This window comes from Lissotriton vulgaris, chromosome 7 (genome assembly GCF_964263255.1).
Source record: "Lissotriton vulgaris chromosome 7, aLisVul1.2, whole genome shotgun sequence".
In the NCBI taxonomy this organism is placed as follows: Eukaryota; Metazoa; Chordata; class Amphibia; order Caudata; family Salamandridae; genus Lissotriton; species Lissotriton vulgaris.
Window position 1 is genome coordinate 1,674,340,819 of NC_141695.1, and position 17,302 is coordinate 1,674,358,120.

General features: G+C 44.2%; 1 protein-coding gene across 3 annotated transcripts in view; it reads left to right on the top strand.

Moving 5' to 3' along the window:
• Window positions 1–17,302, top strand: part of RAD21L1 (RAD21 cohesin complex component like 1) — a 1,036,426-nt gene that overhangs the window by 449,458 nt on the left and 569,666 nt on the right. For all 3 annotated transcript variants that reach the window (XM_086932732.1, XM_086932731.1, XM_086932733.1), the window contains one exon: window positions 10,994–11,179. In XM_086932732.1, the coding sequence (XP_086788858.1) occupies window positions 10,994–11,179 (186 nt within the window). The remainder of the gene's footprint in view (window positions 1–10,993; window positions 11,180–17,302) is intronic.

Consider the following 17,302-nt stretch of genomic DNA (forward strand, 5'->3'; position numbering starts at 1 on the left):
GGACTTCTTACAGGGGTTGAAAAAAGTATATCCCCCTGTTCGAAACCCTTGTCCTCCTTGGGAGTTGACCCTGGTCCTAGCCAAATTAATAGGCCCGCCTTTTGAGCCAATTCCCAAGGCCTCTTTGCAGCACTTCTCTTGGAAGGCCGTTTTTCTGGTAGCAATAACATCAGCGCGCAGAGTAAGTGAAATCCAGGCGCTGTGTGCGAAAGAGCCTTAAACTGTATTTCACCATAACAGGGTTGTCTTAAGGGCTCATCCTTCTTTTTTTGCCTCAGGTTGTGCCTGATTTTCATATTAATCAATCAATCTCCCTGCCATCCTTCTTTCCAAACCCCATGACCCCTGCGGAGAGGTCGTTAAACTTCTTGGACCTTAGAAGGGTTCTTAAATTCTATCTAGAGGGAACAAAGGGTATAAAAAAGACGAGTCAGTTATTCCTGCATTATAGTGCCATGAGGACAGGCTTCCCAGCTTCTAAAAGATCCATTTCCAGGTGGATCGTGTCCTGCATAATATTGGCTTACCAGCTGGCTAAAAAGCCCTTGGTGTTGTCACCTAAAGCAAACTCCACTAGGGGGAAAGCGGCCACAGTTGCTTTTTCGCATGATGTCCCAATGTCAGAAATGTGCAAGGCTGCTAACTGGAGATCGGTTCACACCTTCACCAGGCATTATTGCCTGGTGAAGGTGTGGCTTGGACTGAAGGGAAGATTTTGGATTTTGGCACTACACCAAATTTTTTCTCAAATCCATCAAGTAGACTGGATATGCTCCCTAGACCTTCAGTACATTTATTTTCATATACCAATTTTCCTAAAGCACTGGAAATTTCTGCAATTCAAGGTAGCGTCAGATCATTTCCTGTACAAAGTCCTCCCTTTCGGACTCAAATCAGCCCTGCACGTTATCAAAATGTATGGCGGTGGTAGCAGCTTTCCTGCGAAAGCAAAAAATGTCAATCTAGCCATATCGACTGGCTGCTCAAGAGTGCTTCTCCCAGTCTTCTGCAAGAACTCCTGAAATCCTGCATTGATGTTCTAAATCATGGGTCAGTGCGGCAACTACCAGAAGTCCATTCTCAATTCAACTCAGCGAATCCACTACTTGGGCACGACTCTAGACTCTAGACTCTGCAAATGCAAGCGCGTGCCCTTCGAAGGAGAATCTATCCTTAAGCATCCACAAATGTTGCTGTAACGGGGACGTGTGGCCCCCGGCCCCGGTGCCCCCATGTGTGACTGTAACGTGTGACCCCTCCCTCTTGTTTTCACAGCCCACACTTCCTCCCACATGGAAGAGGTACAAGGAGCGTTACAGCTGTGACGACGAGGATACAGACATCGGCCTCTTTAACTGGTCTGGTGGGATCGAGGAGGCGGAGTCCGGAACAGCGTTAAATGAAGAGGGAGAGCCAGCACAGGTGTGTCTATCCACCGGAGGAGCGGTCAGCAGAAGGAGAGGAGCGGCGTGGAGCAAGAGTGAAGATACCGACGAAATGTGGGAGGAGGACGAGGTGCGGGGCACATCACTGGTAGAAGAAGAGAGGCGAGACGCAACTAGGTCGGAGGACGAGAGGAGAGAAGCATTGCTTATCGGAGACGGGCAGCGAGAGGCATCAGTTCCAGGAGAGGAGAGACGAGAACCATCGGAAGAGGAGGAGGCTGAAATACCCGAACCAGGTCTCGTGGAAGCGGAGGGTCGAGAGAGCATCGAGGCGGAGATCGGACGGAGAGCAGAAGAACCACAGAAGCCAAGAGGCCAACAATCCTGTGAGCCGCCCAACCGCTCCCATGGAGGGGTGTGGCTAACAGAGGTGCGTGCACAGATAGCGGGTTGGGTTGGACGGAAAGTAAAGCGTAAAAGCCCTCCCTGAGCCCCTTTTTGTTAATACCGGGTTTCACTTCACTCACCCTCACTAGTGTTACTCGAGCACAGTGTTGTCCTCACTCCCCACCCCGTTGTCACACATAGTTATAAGAGTGATTCTGATACGTCCCTCTCTTGTTTTCCCTAACGGCGGTGACGAGGGCAAGACTGAGTCAGACGAGGTATCCCGAAGAAGGAATCAGATGAGGGCAAGAAGGGAAAAAGGGGTAATCACCAAGAGCCGCCAAGAACGAAGCCGATCCCCCAGGAGAGGAGTACCGCGTAAAACCTGTACAGACGTACTTTATCACCAAATAAAACCTACTGGTGTCATAACAAAAACTCGTCTCCTGCCTATCCCTGTCCTGCCAGTTACAGTTGCATAATTCTCGGCACACCTCATCCTACAGCCAGACCGGTATACTCTCTGCTGGGCTCAATGGCATCCTGCACCTTCATCGTTCCCAATGTCAGACTGGAGATGAGACCTTTGTGACAGTCCTTAGAGGATCAGTGGTCTCAAGTATCCAACCACTGGGAGGACACCACACAGCCAAAATCTCACTAGGATGGTGGATGCAAAGTCTTCATTTGCTGAAAGTAGTCCCGTTCCACCAAGAACTCCCCAAACAAACACTCGGCACAGATGCTTTCCTCCAAGGTTGGGAAGCCCACATGGGCCCTCTTCAGATACAGGGGATGTGGGTCAACAAGGAAAAAACCTACCACATCAATATGTTGGAACTAAGCGCTCAAAGCATTCTTCCCCTCCATACAGACCTGCTCCCTGTCGGTTCAGACAGACAATACAACAACAATGTACTACCCGAACAACCAGGGAGAGCTCAGATCCAGGCCTCTATCACAGGTGGCTCAAACGAATTGGAAGCGGCTACTGGCGAGGAAGCTGACCATATCGGCAATTCACCTCCCAGGTACTCAACGTACACACGGACGCGTTAAGTCGCAACTTCGTCAAAGCGCACAACTGGATGCTAAAAGACGAGGTAGCATACACCATTTTTCAAAGATGGGGTCATCCAGGCATTTTTAAAAAAGTCTTTTAATTGAAATTTTGCATGTAATCCAATATAACAGTACTGCACATTTTTCTTGAAACAAGAATGTGGTGATATAATGTAGCAGTACATGTGCATAAACAAACTCAAGTATTCCTGAAATACCTCATGGAACCTGCCCCGTGGGCGTAGGCTGTAGCGTTGCCTGCTGGTTCTTGTAGTGCTAGGTGTGAGTAAGCGCTGCTGCATACTGACTAATAATGTCCCCAGTGGGTTGGCAAATGTCTCATAAGTCACACCTAGCACTACAGGAACCAGCAGGCAGTGCTACAGCCTACGCCCACGGGGTCGGGTTCCAGGAGGTATTTCAGGTGCTGTGAGTGAAGCGACTGAAATTGACATTTGTCTATGATTAAGTGCATGTTTGCACGAAATGTGTCGGGCTGCGAGAAGTTTGGGGGAGAGTACTTGTTTCCTGGCTGCAGCTCTCACCATTAAAAGCGTGAAAAGTTACCCCCTGTATGCGGCTTCCTTAAAGAGGAATTTTTTTTGTTGGGATTCATGACGGCTGGTCTAGTCGTGAGGAAGCCCTGCCGCGGAGGTGCGGTCCTTTGCTGACGCCAACCGGAGTACAGCAGTGTAAAGGACAGGAGGGTCGTGGCGAGAGTCCTTAGTTGTATGCCTGGATTATGAGACATTTGCCAACCCACTGGGGACATTATTAGTCAGTATGCAGAAGCGCTTACTCACACCTGGCTCTACAGGAACCAGCAGGCAGTGCATATGTGCGAACAAAAGTACCCAGGCAAATTACCAATACCTACTAGCACATTAGAGGCAGCATATGCCACATACAAAACTCCTGTTTTTACACATGGAATACATTTTAATTCCTCATGCAAAACATAATATTTGATAAAAGCGGTATATATTTATAAACACATGATAAAATATTCCAGCATTATAGCATATGCATAACTTCATATATACAACATTAGTGACATATAAAAACTGTTGGATGATTTCCTGTCAGCCGACAGAGGCGGGTTCCAGGAGGTATTTCAGGTGCTGTGAGTGAAGCGACTGAAATTGACATTTGACTATGATTAAGTGCATGTTTGCACAAAACGCGTCGGGCTGCGAGAAGTTTGGGGGAGTGTACTAGTTTCCTGGCTGCAGCTCTCACCATTAAAAGCGTGAAAAGCTACCCCCTGTGTGCGGCTGTCTTAAAGAGGACACTTTTTTTGTTGGGAGATATATACACTCACTTTATTTTTCTTTATGTACAAAGGACGCAGCACTCCGGAGCTTAAATTTCAACAGCTTTTAATCTTGCTGGATTAAAAGCTATTAAAAGTTCAGCTCCGGAGTGCTGCGTCCTTTGTACATAACATTTAAACCAGGGCTCGAATCCGGCCCCTTCGCGAGACACCCGCTGCTGTGCGCATTGAATGACCCTGTGTTCCCTTGGATATATATATATATATGTATGTATGTATGTGTATGTGTTTATTTCCTCTCAACTGTTCCCGTCGCAGAGGGAACGCTTCCTGTCGGTGCCCGCGTCTGAGACCTGGAGCGTGTCTCCTTTGAATTCAGAAGCAAAAAATCACGCGGCACACTTCTTGGCAGCAATTGTTTTACTGCCGTGATCAAGAACGTTTTGCGCTAGACCTGAAATAAACGAAAACAATTGCTGCCAAGAAGTGTGCCGCGTGATTTCTTGCTTCTGAATATATATATATATATATATATATATATATATATATATATATATATATATATATATATATATGTATATATATATGTATATGTATGTGTGTATATATGTATGTGTATATATATGTGTGTATATGTATGTATATATACATTTTTTGTTTCAATCATATCTACTTGTTACTCTTGATATTACAAGCATTAACTATGGTCAGGGAGAGGCGGCTGTCAAATCCTTCTGAAAAACTAGACAATTCAGATACCCAGAACACAATCTGATGATTTTACAATTTTTATCATTTTGTTTGAACAACATTTTTTCCTTAGGTGAACAACTGTATATCCAGAGGCAGGGAACCACAATGTGCACATGCTTCGCCCCCAGCTACGTGAATTTATTCGTGGGCTGGTGGGAGAAGCACATGGCCAGGGCGGGTACCAATGAAGTGTGCTCCCAGAAATAGGAATCTGGACCCGCTTCATTGACAATGTTTTCTTCACCTGGACAGGTAGCAGACTAGCTAGAAGAGTATATCGGTAATTTAAACAAAAATGAAGTTAATCTCCACTTTATCAGTACCATCAGTGAACGAGCAGTGCCATATTTAGACTTATTAGTTTTTGCTGATGGTGGCACTCTAAAGACTAGACTGTTCCGTAAACCCACAGCGGGAAATGCAACTTTGCATTTCTCTAGCTAACACCCTGGCTGCTTAGTGAACACCATTCCATATGGTGAATGTCTTCGTTTAAAAAGAAATAGTACCACTAACCAAGATTATGAAAAAGCCACAAAAGAAGCTATGGACCGCTTTAAACAAAGAGGGTACCCACAGCAGGTTTTAAAGACAGCAGTAACCAGGGCAGAACAGCGTAGGAGGGAAGATCTTTTGAATAAATCTCCAAAAGAAGACCGTGATGGTACAACAAGATTAGTTTTAACTTTTTCCTTAGACTCAAGACCAATTCGTCAGTTTTTAAGCACTCGCTGGAAGATACTCCAGGCAGATGTAACTATGGGCCAGCAGATAACTAAACAGCCAAGCATACCCTATAGAAAAAATGTTTCACATAAGGATTTCCTAGTGCATGGGTACTTTATCAAAAGGGATGCCAATCTGCATGATATTAAAGGTTCCTCCCCATGTCTAAAGTGTAAGGCGTGTAAAAATAGCGCTACAGTAAAAACCTACACAATCCCGGGCAGTAAACGAGCCAAAGTTTTCACTAAATTTACTCAACTGCAATTCAGACTTCACAGTTTACGGTCTAGTGTGTCCGTGCAACCTACGGTATGTGGGAAGCACGATACACCAGACCAAGAAAAGGATCCTGGAGCACATGCGTGCAATAACTAAGAAAGATAGCAGTTGTCCTGTGACCAGGCACTTTGCGGATATGCACAAAAGCAACAGCAATTTACTGAAATTCTTCTGCCTGGATCGAGTTCCACCTCTTAGAAGAGGAGGTGATTGGATAAGAACTCTGACAGCTAGAATCAAAGTATATAATAGAACACCGCACTCAGGGACCAAATGGCCTAAACTGTGAGGGAGAAATGTGGATACATGTGGGTTAGAATTAAAGACATGGGATGAAGAGAAGGAATGAAACAATCTATAAAATAGTGATCAAATATCAACATAGTGGAGGTAAATTGCGTAATGAGAAAAATCAGGAGCATATATTTGTAAAGGGTGAAATCTCAGTTTGTGTTCTTTGAGTATGATGAATTAAAAATGAAAGGAATTGAAATTTTATATTTAGTTAGAAAACTTGTTTGTACTTTTGTAAATGGTGATTCGAGGAGCAATGGTATGTTAAATCATTACCACCAACTGGCATGTGAACTATCCATTATATAGGAATTGAACTGGATAGAGGTCTCCTACTTACTCCTCAGGAACTGATAGTTTTGAATACCTTTTGAGAAACCAATTGAGCTTTTTCAATATAACACCAAAACCCCATATGGTAAATAGGTCTTTTTTATGCAATAACAGAATAATTGCCCATTTTGGGCTGGACCCTGCCAGGAGGGAATTTTTATAACCAATACTTAAATGTATTTATACAACAATGAATGTATGGTTATTAGTTTTCTTAGTCTGGTCTAAGATGGCTGCTGTGAAAACTGAGTGGACTAGGAGCAAAGTTCATGACATAGTCCTCTTTATGTCTCAATGAATAACTATATGGAGGGAAACTGTGTGTATATAAGTGTAAAAAAATATTGTTTGCATTGATCTTGACAAAGGCCAGCATGGCCAAAACTAGTTTGTCTGCCGAGGGAGCAGAATAAAGCAGCTTTAAATCTATGATAAGTGTGCCCCACGCTTTTGTTCGAAATTGCATTTGAAAAAAAATATATATATATATGTATAATATATATTTGCACTTTCTATCAAAGTATTTTTTAAAAAGGTATTTAACTATGTTTCCAGAGGTTAGGAATGTTAGAGCGACACCCGTAATAGAAAATAAAATGTACGGGTCATAAACATCTGTCTTCTTCAAATAGAGTGAAACCAACCTAAAGTGAATTCAATACTGCCCAAACATGAGGCACTGGGTTTATGCTTAAAAGCAAGACCGTTTTTATCCCACCCACTTAAAGACTCCAGTCATACAGGTGGAAATTTTAAGGGTCTTTCTTCAGTGTAAGTCAGATTACTTCTGCTTCCAGCTAGATTTCAACTTTAGCGGACTTCCCCTTATTTAATGAATGAATGAATGAATGAATGAATGAATGAATGAATAAGGTATTTATAGAGCGCATGGTGGCCAAACGGCTTCCTGGCGCTGAGCTCTACTGAACAGAACAAACAGGCAGAGGAAGCTAAGCGGGGTAGGCCTGGGCAAACAAGAATGTTTTGAGCGCTTTACGGAAGTGTGAAAAAATGGGGATAGAACGCATGGAGAGAGGGAGGGAATTCCAAAAGCGGGGGGCAAGGACAGAGAATCTGGTTCCACCAGTGCGGGATTTACGGAAGCAGGGAACAGTGAGGAGGGCAGAGGAAGATGAACGGAGGGTGCGGGCAGGGGTGTGAGAGGAGATCAGGGAGGTGATGAACGCCGGAGCAGAGCGATCAACAGCCCGGAAGACTAGGCAACCTAGTTTAAACAGGGTTCTCTGCAAAACAGGTAGCCAGTGGAGGGATTTGAGGACAGGAGTGATATGGTGAGTTTTGGGAAAGTGAAAAATAAGTCGGGCAGCCTGATTTTGGATTGCTTGAAGGCGACGGGTTTCGTAGGCAGGGATACCCACGAACAAGCTATTTCCATAATCAAGGCGGGAAGTGATGAGGGCCGAAATAATAATTTTAAGAGAATCAAGGGAAAAGAAACGGGAGATTTTTCGAATAAGACGGAGGGAGAGAAAGCAAGAGGACACTACTGAACTGACCTGGCCGTGCATAGACAGGTCATGGCTGACCCTAATGCCCAGCGTTTTGACAGAGGGGACAGGGGTAGGAGGGGGACCAAAAATAGGGGGCCAGAAAGCAGAGGACCAAGGGCTGGATGAACCGTCGGTCAAGACAAGCTCAGTCTTGTCTGGATTGAGCTTGAGGTGATTGGCGCCCATCCACCCCAAAATGAAAACCAGATTAGAGCGAAAAAAAGATAAAGAATGAGAAGAAGAGGAAAGATCAAAAACGAGCTGGAGGTCATCTGCGTAATTGTACACAGAGACCCCCAGATCGAGAAGAGAGACAATAAGGGGACGAATATAAAGATTAAAAAGAAGAGGGGAAAGGGAGGAACCTTGGGGAACCCCACAGGACACCGGAAGGGGGGGGGGGGGCAGAAAAACCAGGGAGGTGAACAGCTTGTGAGCGTCCCATGAGAAAGGACGTAATCCAGGAGAGAGCGGGCCCCCGAATGCCCGCTGCGCTGACACGGTCAAGAAGGATGGTATGATCGACTGTGTCAAACGCAGCGGACAGGTCGAGGAGGACCAAAGCTTGAGGAGAGTTAGTGTCGGCCTTGGCTTTCAACTCATCGAGAACCGCAAGCACCACTGACTCGGTCGAGTGTCCCGAGCGGAAGTCTGCTTGGTGGGAAGCAAGGAGATGGTTCTTCTCAATGTAGGAGGAAAGACAGGAAGTGGCATAACTTTCAAGAATTTTGGCAAGATAGGGAAGAAGAGAAATAGGTCGGAAATTGGAAGGGAGGGAAGAGTCAAGACCAGGTTTTTTAAGGATGGGAAAAACAATTGCAGATTTAAATGAAGAGGGGACCAAGCCAGTTGAAAGAGAAGCATTAAGGAGGGAAAGAGGAGTGGTAGGGCAAGAGGTAAAGAGGGTTCTCAGAACGCGAGCAGGGGCACAATCGGAAGGGGAGCCAGACTTGACTTTCATAAGCAAAGCTAAGAAGGAATCCAGGGTGATAGGTGGGAAGGAAGAAAAGGAGGAATTGGACACAAAAGGGGCAGGATGAGGAGGAGAGAAGGGAGTGATTGGAATGTTGGATTTAATTTTAACGATCTTCTCGATAAAGAAGTCGTTTAGAGAAGAGCAGAGGGCCTGGGAGGGAATAAGCTTGGGGCAGACACGATCAGAGGTAGCCAAATTAGAGACCAAGGCAAAGATCTCTTTAGATTTATTGGCAGATAATGCTACCTGCTCAGAGAAGTACTTCGTCTTGGACACAAGAATGGCTTTTTTATAGTTGTTGAGGAGACGTTTGTATTCGGCCTTAAGATCGGGGCAGTAACTGCGGCGCCAAAGACGCTCAGAGCGTCTGAGTTCCAATTTAAAAGCCCTAAGTTCAGAGTTGAACCATCTGTGGGCCTCGTGTGGGCGATTAGACTTGACTATTTTCAGAGGGGCAACTTGATCGCATCCAGAAGCTAGCCAATTGCTGACTGCGGTGGCCTGGAGATCGAGAGGAAGACCATTAAGATCAGGAGGGGAGGATGCAAGGGCAAGAGAGAGGGAAAGGAGGTCCACGCGGTTCCAGCTGCGAGCAGAAACGTTCTTGGGGCGAGAGGGCTTGTGAAGGGAACCGAGATTAATTGTGAAATTAATAAGAGAGTGATCGGACCAAGTACAGGGAAGAATGCTAGGGGGAAAAACAATATCCTGAGATGACCAGACTTGGTCCAGAGTATGGCCAAGAATATGGGTGGGAGCAGAAACATGAGACCGGAGATTAAGGCACAGGAGGGTAGCCGTGAAGTCCTTGGACGCCAAGTCCTCCCTGGGGTCACCAGGCCAATAATTGAAATCTCCCAGCAGGAGAACCGAGGGGTTGTTAACTACTAAAGTAGCGAGGAGTTCCTGCAGGGAGGCCACAAACAAAGGCATGCTCAGGGGGGGCGCGGTACACAAGGACAACTGCCAGAGGGGCGGGAAGATTAGTGGAACGGGCAACCAAAAAATCCACTCCAGCTATAGAAGGTTGAGGGAGAAGCTGGAATTGGAGACTGGCCCGAACAATCATGGCTACACCCCCTCCGATCCTGCCGTCTGGGCGATCAGCCCGGAGGGCATAGTAGGAGTCGGGGAGGATGGCCAGGACATCAGGGAGTGAGGCCTCTGAGAACCAGGTTTCTGTTAAAAACAGAAAATTAGGGGAATCTGAGGTAAGGAGATTGAATAATTGCAGTTGGTGCTTGCCTGCGGAGCGAGTATTGAGAAGGCAGGCAGAGGCAATGTGAGAAGGTGAAGGTATAGTGGTAGAGTGCATAGGATCCAGGGAGGACAGGGAAGGGATAGGCCTCAAAGAAGTGGGCCGGCTAGGATGGGAGGCGTAAATACCTAAGGAAGTGAGGTGCTGCGTGAGGGAGTGAGCTAGGGGCACATCAGCAGAGCAGGAGAGTAATTGCGCAGATGTGTATACCTGTGTAGGGACAGGGTCAGTGGCCCCAGGTCCCGGCCTGTCGCGGACGGGCGCAGACAGGCTTAACTTAGGCGCAACTTCGGCGCGCCTTCGTCGCGCCCGCTGCGCTCGTCCGCTGCGCGGCCGGGATAGAAGTGCCATAAAGTAGGCCACCGGAAGTAGTAGGGGCGTGGCAGGGGGGGCGGACAGAGGAGCTGGCCCGCCAACCACCGAGCAGCCCAAGATGGTGGCCACGCCCGTCCCCGCCCCAGTGACCTGCCCGTCAGAGGGGGGGGGGGGAACGATCAGCGTAGGCGCTCCGATGGTGGGAGCCAAGGTGAAGAAGTGACGGCGAGGGGTGCGCGAGGTCTAGAGCGCGACCCCAAAGCAGGAGGAAGTACGTTTTTAAAAACAGTCTTTGAAGTTTAAAATTTAATCCCACCCAACTATCTGTGATATCCAGGTAATTTTAATTCTTAATGACCAAAAAGATGTTCTTGCACGGCGGAATATGCATTTTATTTTTTTAAAGTACGAGGAAGAATAATTGTACTTTTTGTTTTGCAGGTGACGAGATGGAAATATTCAGACACAACAATGTCTTTGATGATAGCCTAAGCATGAGTGCAGCCAGTCTTTTTCCTGAGAACAGTTCTACAAGCCTTGCAGGCGATAAAGAAGTTACAGATAATGACAGAGAAGTATTTAAACTGGATGGATTTGGAGATGAAGGGGTAGCTGTCGACATGCTTGGTATATTTATTCATTGAAGTCTTTCAACAGTGTGAATTATATTTTAGCCTGTGAGGGCACAATATAGGTGAATTTGCATTTCTGAAGACAAAATCGCGATCAAGTATAAATGGGTTAATATTTGTGGAAGGTTAACTGTTATTAATCTTAGAGATACACACATGAATCGTGAGCAGATTTATGTCTAGATGAATTTAAATAATAAACATTTTTATACATTCCTACACTATTTACATAGTGTCGCCTACACCTATTCTGTTTCATTTCGAAGTTCAAAATTAGGTGGATTCTATTACAAATCTACAAAGAATACTATGTGACAGACAGTAATACTGAGATAGACCTCCCTGTGCTAGTATTCCAGCACACATGAAGAGAGGGAGGTGGTTGGTACCCGAGTAACGACAATCCCATCAACTGGCAGTTGGTTAAAAGAGCATATCATTTTAGCTCCAGTCATTCTCAATTTTTCTCTTCCAGGTTGTTGGTGTTCTAATAGAAGCAAAAGCATTGAACATTCTCATATATAACCACAGCATTTCCTTGTGTCGTGTAGTCAGAAGGAACTGCATTTTTGTTAATGACAAATTTTATGATGGTGCCAGGCTGATTCCGTGTACCCCTGCAGAGTATGTGTCCTTTAGACCAGCTGGTTCACAGTGCTACCATAAGCCCCCCTAATCTAGACAGGCAGGGAACAGTTCTGGCAGCCACTAAACATGACAACCTTGATCCCTAAGGAACCGTGATGGCAGACCTAGAACCTTTCGCTCATATACTCATGCTCTCGTTTGTTCTGAGAAATATACAAAGAATACACAAAGAGACTTTTCAATGTTTATTCAACCAAAGTGATTCTTGTAGAGAAAACGTGCTGTAATGATCAACAGACCGAAACAGATGAAAGAAGTAATAAGTGTTGGGACAGCGAATAAAATTCTAATTTCCATTAGTGTGCTGAAACAACGTATATATTCAATCATATGAAATAATATAACAATCTGGCGTACTCCTGCAATACAAAACCCTAACGTATGAGTTTTGGGTGTATGTTCTGACAAACTCCCCTACTGGATAATCCAACCCCAATATGTGGTGGGTGAGAATGTAGGACACCTCTTTGGTCACAAACTGGACACTCCTCCTGGAGATGTCAGTCAGCTGCTGGGTGAAAGCTTCAGCATGTAGGGACCTCTCGAAGTCAGCAGAAGTGCCTCCTTGGACTATATTCGGAAACAGATGTTTTTATATAGAAAAAGGCATCCTCGCCTTGGACCGAGATTGTAATCAGGCTGCCATCTGTTGTATTCTACAGATAGCTGTGTTGCCATATGGATGTAAATAACAAACATTTGTAGAACTTACATGTAGGCCTTGTACGCAATGCCAAGTCAAACTGATCTTGTTCTCTTGAAGTATAATCATGTAAACTATGTCGGCATTCCCATCAAACTAACCAAAGTGTCTCAAATGCAAATTTGTGTCAAAAGTCGATTTGAAAAAGTGAAGGCCGCTTTATGAAAGATCTGTATACATGAAAAAATGCTTTTCCTACTAGACCTAACTGGTACACATGACATTAACTCCTTGTACATAAGTCAGCTAAGAAGCTATCTAAAGCAAATCTATCCTACCACTAGAAATGCAACAGCATATGGAAAAAAATGCAAAAAATTATACATAAAAAGAAAAAAAAGCTTTAAATCGGGCACTTATGCTTTTTGGAGATCCAAAGCATAAAGAAAGCCAAAGTCTTAAAAATATAAACACTATAAAATGTGCCGGAACGAAGATAGCCAGTTGGTGTTCTGTCGAGACAGCGCCAAGATCCAAACCACGTGGCGTGGAGGCAAACCACGGAGGCTCATAGAAACCCAGCTAAAGCAATGGAATCCTCAAGGGACAACAGGTCCACAGTACGTTTTATGTCCGAAGATACCGCCAGTAGCGACCCGAAGCACAAGTCCAGAGCACCCTCAAAAGTGCACTAGAGACAGCGGAACACCGGCTGTGTACAATGAATCCATACAGGCTGGAATGACCATAACCAATACTCACCCAGTTCCTGAAGGAAAGATGCGCCGAAGCAATGCTCCATGAGTTCACAGCACAACAGGACTTGTGGCAGAGCCAGCTCCATTTGTTCTTTAATTGGGACATCCATTGTGGAGAAAAAATATCAAAAACAATGTCCTTGAAATTAGGACCTGGGCCAGGAGAAAACCTCCAAAGATGCTTCTGAGGACAGAGTGGATAAAAGATGGAATAACCCCAAACACAGTCTTGAATCTTCTGACCAACCTGGAGCCACTGTTTCTGAAAACTCCACTATTCCATTCATACTAGACATGTTAAAAATGCGATGGACCAGTTCCCCAAAGTGTTGTGGAAAGGTGTGTGGGTAGTGCCTGTATCTCCAAAGAAGAACGTGTCACCTGACCTCAAACGTCTCCTTGGATGAAGATAAGGCCAGATCCTTTTTTCGACTAGGCTTTTCAGTTTTTTAAGGGCATCAAAATGCACATTGGTAAGATTAATTGAAGCCAATAGCCTATCCTCCCTAACTGTATGGGCAGGTGAAAAGAGGACTTGTGTAGAAGTAACAATGGAAGACACGTTCACCACACAGGCAACCCCTGGTTTCATCTCACAGCAAACTGTCTGTTCAACATCCGTTCACTCTCAATCGAGAGTAATCTAAAAGTCGGACAGATCATGGCCGCTGGAGACCCTTTCAAGTAGCAAGACAAGTTTGCCACAGAGACATTACATGCTCAGTATAAAGAAACCTCTTTGCATACTAGGAACCCACTTGAAGTATTCTCGCAGTCAGAACCACTGAGAGAAAGTTCAGAATCCTTGTTCCAGTCACTGTAATTTGAAGAGCAGCGCGCAATGTTAGTGTATGTACTCTTCACCTAATGTTTTATTTCTGCCTACTTGATGGTATTGTAGATAGTTCTGAAAGTAGAGATTGGTAGTGCCATGTACCCATGGATTATCCAATCTGAGGATGCTACCACAGCAACAGTGTAAGGTCATTTCTCCAATCTTCCAATATGCAACATAATGCATTTTGCATTCTTTCGTGCCATAGCTATCTGCTATTCTGAAAGGTGGTATGGTGAAAACAGATTTGTGATGTTAATGTGTCGCCACGACACGTGGCCAGAACATAGTGGGCCATATGTAGGTAAATGGCATTTACCGAATCGTAAATACCGAATTTTACCGATTCGGTATTTACAATTCGGTAAATGCCATGTAGGTAATTATTCTGTAAATATTACCGAATCGGTAATATGCGGTAATTACCGAATCGGTATTTACCGATTCGGTAATTGCCATTGATTCCTATGGGCCTTGAGGCCCATAGGAATCAATGGCAATTACCGAATCGGTAAATACCGATTCGGTAATTTTACCGATTTGTCAAGGGGGACAGGGTGTCACTTTGACACCCTGTTGCACCCCTGATTTTGGCTTGTGTGCAATGTGACACACATACATGCCCTTAGGGCATGTATGTGTGCCACATGGCACAGGTGTACATGCACAGATGTGCATGTACACAGAAATTCGTTATTTACCATGCCATTGTATTTCATGGTAAATAACGAATTTCTAAGGGCCTGTGGCACTGTTTCCAGTGCCACCTACATCCCAAATTACCGATTCTGTACATTTACCGAATCGGTACTTTACCGATTCGGTAACATTACTGATTCGGTAAATATACAGAATCGGTAATTTTCAGGCCCCCTACATCTGGAATTACGAATACCAGTCGGTAACGGCCGAAATCGGCCGTTACCGACCGGTATTTGGCCACCTACATATGGCCCAGTGTCTGTAGTGTGCAGCTCAACAATAGAATTGACCTAAGTTGGGACTGTTTGTGTAGTAATGCTGAAATGTCTTGCAGTATGACATCTATTGAGGATGATCCAATGTTACCCAAGCAATATGTTCTGGATGAGAAGGTAATCCTACCGCTGTCCACTTTTGCAAGAGCCTTTTCTAAGTTGGCCCTATCAATCTCGCACAGTCTATCAGCAGCCTCCTGTTGAGATATTTTTCATATCTCATTACAGACTGTATAAAGAAAGCGATTTTGATGTGGTTTTCAAGGCCACATTAAAAAGCCCTGTAGTCCTAGGTCATCAGATAAAAAGGGACAAGTGCTGCTTTACCGGAGACATTGCTGAGGTATTTAGCCAATCAAGGCACAACTTCCCGACACTGTAACTTGTTAGAACCCCTGAATGTTCATACTGCATATATCGCATGTTAGGCCTATTTGCTGTAAATCCCTCGCCTAGCTAGGCGACACCTTAACCTTGGCACGAGTACTTAACCCCTTCCATGCTCATGACGAGCTGAGCTCGTCGTGCAGTACACTGCTCGTGTGCTCATGACGAGCTGAGCTAGTCATGAACAATCGGATTTACAGATCACTCAGCACAGGAGGGGAAAAGTCAAAGCACCCAAGGTGTTAAGATGGCATCCACGTCCTGTTTAGGAAGTACATAAAGAGATTTAATCATCAAATCATTTGGATGCTGAGTTGAATGATGCACACCGTATAAGCAGTTGACTCAAAACATATTAATGAAGGTGTATCTACATATACATCAACAATGTAGAATTGGAAACCCAATCGGGAAAAAACTAAATTTAAGAACAAGCTATCCTGTAGTACTAGCTGGGCAGAATAGTGCCAGAATTCATGGTAACATATAAACAATCTGTCAGTACTTTTACTGAGAAAAACTAAAGTCAGTCTGTAAAATGGATGCATCCAAACATTGGTGCAATCCTTGCTGAGGAAAATAATATAGGCCATGCGTTTGTCATCCATAAGGCACGGTATATATATATATATATATATATATATATATATATATATATATATATATATATATATATATATATATATATATATCTCCGTTTTGTCCCAAACGCTGCTCAGAACACCAACGAAATCGGACCCAATTGGAAATTTTGCAAAGTGTTATTTATTATTTCATCCTTGTGCAGACAAACACGCCGCCATGACGCGTTTCAGGACCTCGATCCCTTGATCACATGACATGGTCCGGCAAATCACCGATCATTTTAAAGTGCAAGTGCATAATCCGCTGACCCCACAGCCTGTGGACATAAAAAACAGACTTCAGCCTGATCAGGAATAAATGCACGACATATTCACATGTAAGATACCAGTGCAAACAAATTTCTCATGGTCCTTGTTATTTAAATTATAACATGTATACAAGTAAGAGATAACCACAATGCGAAAATTATAATAATTTTCTTCCATTCTAAACTCTTGATCCTCATATTAATCTCAAGTAGGTTCCATTGATTGAATTGATTAAATTTAAAGCCAATTAAAAGAATAAAGTGCTGTTGTATATTGCATGTTAAAATCATGACTAAAATATACAATTCTTTAATTCTGTGCAAATTTGCTCTGTTATGTGCAAATTACGCAAATGGAAACCAAGCCTGGGTATGCTTCTGAGGAAAACATGTTAAGGACCTTTTCTCAAAATTGAGCCCAAGTGGGCATATCAAATCCCTCAACCACTGCGTCCACACTGCAGTATACTTGGAAACTGCTGATGCACTTAAAAACACCTTAAACATATGCATTGTTACAATTAACAATAAATGTGCCCAGTTGGTTAAAATAACCTTATACCCATCACCATCAAAATTGAGTTAAAAAAACCTATATAAGCAGGCCATCTCATGTTTGATAATTGCTCCCTTTGTGTTAAAACAGATTGCGCCCTCTTACAGTACTGATATTTTGCCGATTGAAACCCCTGCTTACTATTCAGATTCTCAGTATAAGCATGAATGTAAGTCTTCAGTTTGATTCAGACCATTAGGGATTTTAGAATTGATCTCCAAGATGTAACGAGTCTCCAATATTCTCAATCGCGCCTCTCTATCCCCGTTTCGAGCCTCTTTGGTGCTCTTGTTCACTGGCAAATACTGACGGCAGTCGGGTTGGTTAAGAACGTGATTTATTCAAGTAGCAAGTCCTGAGCCACGGGAAATATTGGTGAGGCTTCAGCAAAGTGGTACGTTACTCACCCAACAGGTAACTTT